The 5,656-nt window shown below is 36.2% G+C and overlaps 1 protein-coding gene across 1 annotated transcript in view; it reads left to right on the top strand.

The window, feature by feature from the left end:
• The first annotated feature begins 4,059 nt into the window (after positions 1 to 4,059).
• The window catches only part of LOC107655972 (prostaglandin F2-alpha receptor-like), a 2,688-nt gene continuing 1,091 nt past the window's right edge, over positions 4,060 to 5,656 (top strand). The window contains 1 exon segment of the mRNA XM_016443603.1: positions 4,060 to 4,866. Within this exon segment, the coding sequence (XP_016299089.1) occupies positions 4,060 to 4,866 (807 nt within the window).

Raw genomic sequence — 5,656 nt, 5'->3', positions numbered from 1 at the left:
TGAACAACGGCTCTGTGTAGTTAATGCTGCTCAATGTGAAAGCACGCAGGTGATGGAGATTTACCGCTGATTACAGAACCGGCTTTACTGATAAGATGCGCGTTAAATATCGCATGCGATTAATCGTGCAGCCCTAATTAAAATTATGAAAATTTGTTTAGCCACTAAAAAAAATGTAAGTATTGAAATGTGCTGCTTCTCATGCTAAAAACCTTTAAAACATTATTGTACTCTATACAATTCATTTCAATAGTAACATCAAAAACATCAGACAGAGCATATGGAACACCAAATTCATAGATTCTATTCGCAGGGAAATGCATATACTGATAATATTCATACTTATACAGTATTCACTCTGCACAACAGCATCTGTTAAATGCAAATTTAAGCATTATGTTAAACTAGCTTTACATTTACATTTATTCATTTAGCAGACCTGGACAAGAAGTTGTGCAGCATGCTTCATTAGGAAGGGCCTGATTTTTTTTTTTATATTATGCAATGCAAACCTGCAAGATCGAGCAGTTTTTGCAATGTGTTTATCAGCTGTTTGGACTCTCATTATGAAGGCACCCATTCGCTGCAGAGAATCTATTTGTGAGCAGGTGATGTAATGCTAAATCTCTCCAAATCTGTTCCGATGAAGAAATAAACTCATCCACATCTTGGATGGCCTGAGGGTGAGCACATTTTCAGCAAATTTTCATATTTAGATTAACCGTTCCTTTAAAAGATAAGATTTTTTTAATCTGGTAAATTAAAATTAGGGCTGCACGATTAATCGCATGCGATATTTAACGCGCATATTATGCAATGCAAACCTGCAAGATCGAGCAGTTTTTGCAATGTGGTCTTTGAAAGTCAGGTGGTCATCAAAGATTACACCAAGATTTCTGACCGAACTTGGTGGGGTAATTGTTGATGAACCTAGCTGGATGGTGAAATCGTGCTGTAGTGTTGGGGTGGCAGGGAAGACAAGAAGCTCAGTCTTTGCTAGGTTGAGCTGTAGTTGATGTTCTTTCATCCATGCCGAGATGTCTGGCAGGCAGCCTGAGATCTGTGCAGCTACCGTTGGATCATCTGGTTGAAATGAAAGATAAGAGCTGTGTGTCATCAGCATAGCAATAATAGGAGAAACCATGTGCCTGTATGATGGGTCCCAGTGATGTAGTGTATATAAAGAAGAGGAGGGGTCCAAGAACGGATCCCTGAGGAACCCCAGTGACCAGTTGATATTCTTTGGATACCTCCCCTCCCCAGGCCACACTGAAAGACCTACCTGTGAGATAGGATTCAAATCAGCAAAGTGGAATCCCCATGATGCCCAGTGATCAGAGGGTGGACAGGAGAATGTGATGATTCACAGTGTCAAAAGCAGCAGATAGATACAGCAGAATAAGTACTGATGATTTGGAATAAGCTTTCGCAATCCACAAGGCAACAGCGACTGACAGTAATGCAGTCTCAGTTGAATGGCCACTTCTGAAACCTGACTGATTAATGTCCAGTTGGTTATTCTGTGAAAGACATAATAATGCCTGGTTGAAAACAACGGGTTCAAGTGTTTTTGCTATGAATGGAAGGAGAGAGAGAGGTCTGTAGCTATCTATAAGTGAAGTGTTTAATGTAGGTTTTTTTGAGCTACCAGAGCCTGTTTGAATGCGGTGTGGAAAATGCCAGTGAGAGGAGATGTGTTGATGATATGTGAATAAGTGCTGGTAGAAGTGTAGGAAAGACTGTTTGGAGAAGATGTGAGTGGATTGGGTCTAGAGGGCATGTTGTAGGATAGCTGGAGAGGGGAATGCTTCTGCCTCAGTGAGGGGACAGAAGGAGAAGAGGGGAGTTTTAGCAGTGGATGAGGTTGGTTTGAGTTCCTGTGTATGTGGAGCTGAGAAGAACTGACTGCTGATTGTTTTAGTTTTTCCTGTGAAGAATGTGGCAAAATCATCAGCTGTTAAAGACGTGGTGAAGGAGGACAGAGGAGAGAATTTAATGTTTTGAAGAGATTGCATGTGTCTGAAGTGCTGTTGATCTTGTTGTGGAAATATGAAGATTTGGCAGTATGGACTTCAGCAGAGAAAGATGAAAGCAAAGACTGATACATACTCAGGACGGACGTATCTTTTAATCCGTTGATTTAGTTTTAATGGTCTTTGATTCATTACACTGTGTTGTTCAACAGAAAACTGACAAAAAAAAATTCAAAACAAGCAACCAAAACAAAAAAAATGATGTATAATGCTTTACATTTTTAGAATTTTATACATTTTTTTTTAAATATAAGTGTTTGTCTCTCTACCATTAAAAGACATCATGAGTTATTCTGTAAAGCTTTATAGCTTTACATTAAACCTCCTCATGCGTTTCAGTTTTATAAACTATACTGCTGTTTGAACACTTCAAAGAACAGTAATGGTTGAGTTTAGTCCCTTCATATAAAAAGCCCTCTAATTGCCAAGTTACATTCAGGCGGTACTTCATGCAAATCCCTTTTATGATGTAAATTTTATATCCTGCTGTGCACTTGTTACAAAAAACATATAAAACATAATCCATCTAGCTTATGTTTTACTTTTGTTGTAAAAGGATGAGGTGATTTTGCTTTCTAAGTGTTCCTGCAAGTGAATTTGGCCACATTGTGAATCATTCTACAAAAAAGTGCCATTTGTCTTCCTCATTAAAAAATCTTGCCGTGCGTTTTGATGAAATAATATGTAGAAATAAAGGCTAGCGCTGTCTTTTTCTTCATGTTTACAGGGTTCCATTTGTTAACATTTGTCAATTACATTATTTAACGTGAACTAACACTGAACAATACTGTAACAAATGTATTGCTCATTGTCCATTAATGTTAGTTAATGCATTATTAATGAATTGATAAAGAAAGATTGAAAGAGAGCAAAACTTTGTAGAAATGGCAATGACTTGACTTCCACATTAAAAAAAAATCGCACTTTATATGCAGTTTATTAATACTTAAACATCAAATTCTATTAATCAATAAATATGAATGAATGAATGAATGAACCTCGTTTCACAATAGCCAATGCCCCAGGAAATATCCCGTGCGTAATGGCAGATTTGGCATGCGCAGCGGGTGTTCAGCTCCGGTAGGATTGAAAATAGTATGTTGTAAAATCTGTTCGGGTCCATAATCAGACCAAATGATTTTATTATATTATAATGGTAGACCAAAACCCATAGGACTGCAATATTGAAGACATTTTGATCAAACCACGTCTCGCACCACGACGCGCGGGGGGAACTCAACATTAACTGTGGTGAATTCAGAGCGCGCTCATCACAGACTCTTGCAGCACAGTCCGTGGATTTACACGGGAAGAGTGAATGAACCTGGAGCACTGAGACTCATTTGATTAGCAGATTACGGTGAGTAAAACTGGAATAATTGTTTGGAAATAATAGATCTACAAAGTGAAGCAATATTGATTTGATGTGTGGATACGATTTGTTCAATAATTTGTGAGTTCAAATTATGGAAGTACTTTTCAATAAAATTCTGAACCCAAGACCTGTTTATATAGGATATTTATGACGATTTAGGTTACTAATTACTAAACTTTTTGGAAAGCTTTGGAGTCATAACATTTTATTATTTTAGCAGAGCAATTTATTATTATTTAACAACTTTGAATAAACAATATTTGAATAAATATTTTATATAAGTTGACTATAAATTCATCTAGATTATCTATCTATCCAATAGCCTACTTATATTTTAAAATTTTATATTTTAACTTTTCACAACAGATTGGTCATAAATGGGTAGAAATCTAGAATAGTATAATGTTAGGAACAATTAAAAAAATGTTCACATACATTTGAAACTAATTGTGGAAATAAAAACTGAACAAAAAGTTACATATTCTGTTTAGAGTTGATTTTAGAGTCTGGCTGAGAACAAAACGAAGGCATTTTAATTTCACATTTGGGTTTCTATACTGTAAATAACGACAGTCTACAGTTCTTATCAGTTTTGTTTAACACAAATAACATCACTAATATTTAGTTTGTTTGCAGTGTGAATTGACGATCATGCTTTATAATGGTTGAGCTAATGCTGGATGCTTGGTGTTGAGTGATATGTGTAACGGGAGCTCTACCAACAAGGAAGTTTCTGTGACCCCGACTGCCATCTCGATGACAGTGGGCATCGTTTCCAACACTCTGGCCCTCTTCATCTTGATCAAAGCCTACCGTAGGTTCAGACTGAAGTCTAAAGCAGCCTTCCTCATGTTTGCTGGTGGTCTGGTGGTGACTGACTTCTTGGGACACCTGATCAACGGCTCTCTGGCTCTCTACGTATACTCCTCACAGAAAGACTGGGAAACATTTGACCCTCGCAAGTCTCTGTGTGACTTTTTTGGCGTTTCTATGGCTTTCTTTGGCTTGACTCCTCTGCTGCTCGGAGGCTTGATGGCGGTGGAGCGCTGCATCGGAGTGACCCGTCCTCTCTTCCACGTCACAGTGCGGGGGTCCCATCATGTCAGGAGGCTGTTGGGTTTAACCTGGCTGCTGGGTCTGCTGGTGGCCCTGCTGCCCCTCCTGCTTCAGAGGTCCTACCAGGTGCAGCGTTCACGAAGCTGGTGCTTCTTCCACCTGCAGGGGCCGCGCGATTGGGTGGATGTGCTTCTGACGATACTGTTCTCTGCGCTGGGTTTGCTGGCTCTCCTCGTCTCATTGGTGTGCAATAGCGTGACTTTTCTCACTCTCCTGCGGAGTAGGGTACAACTTGACCGAGATCATCATCGCCATAGCCGTAACACATCACACCATTCTGAGATGGTCTGCCAGCTTTTGGCAATCATGCTGGTTTCCTGCGTGTGCTGGGGGCCAATTTTGGTAAGAAAATACGTCCTATTTTTCACACTTCTTATTTCTCTCTCAAAAAGCAAAAAAGAAAAGATAAGATTCTGTAATTATTTATATTTTTATTATTTATCAATAAACGTGAGAATAAAAATATCTCCCCCCACTGAGTAAATAATGACATCTTAGTTAATTCAACATAAAATATATAGATGTAAATATATAGATGTAAATATAAATGTATTTAAATGGTAAAATTAATAAGTTAAAAAAATAATAAATTTAAGTCAAATTTAAGTACATTTAAATTTATTCACCATAAATTCAATTCAAGAAATGTAAAGAAAAACTAAAAACATCTATCTATCTACACAAATATATATATATATATATATATATATATGTATGTATGTATGTATGTATATATATATATATATATATATACACACACACATATGTAGTATTTGTGTATATATATATATAAATAAAATAAATATAAATGTATTAAGTAATATGTCTTTCAATAAATATACATCTGTGTGTGTATTATAATAATTTTTTTACAGTTTTTAAATTGATTTTTAAAATTCAATTCTAAATTAATATTAATATATAAATTTATAAACATCTATATTTATTAAAACTAAATGTGTTAAATATAAATGTAATTTAATCAGTATTTTTATTTTAAAAATATCAACACATTTTTGTTTAATAAATATTACATTACGTTTAGTCATTTAGCAGATGCTTTTATCCAAAGAAACTTACAAATGAGGACAACAGAAGCAATCAAAACCAACAAAAGAGCAATAATATGTAA

Source organism: Sinocyclocheilus anshuiensis, unplaced genomic scaffold (genome assembly GCF_001515605.1).
Source record: "Sinocyclocheilus anshuiensis isolate Anshui unplaced genomic scaffold, SAMN03320099.WGS_v1.1 scaffold51, whole genome shotgun sequence".
In the NCBI taxonomy this organism is placed as follows: Eukaryota; Metazoa; Chordata; class Actinopteri; order Cypriniformes; family Cyprinidae; genus Sinocyclocheilus; species Sinocyclocheilus anshuiensis.
This window is presented reverse-complemented; position numbering and strand designations above follow the sequence as displayed.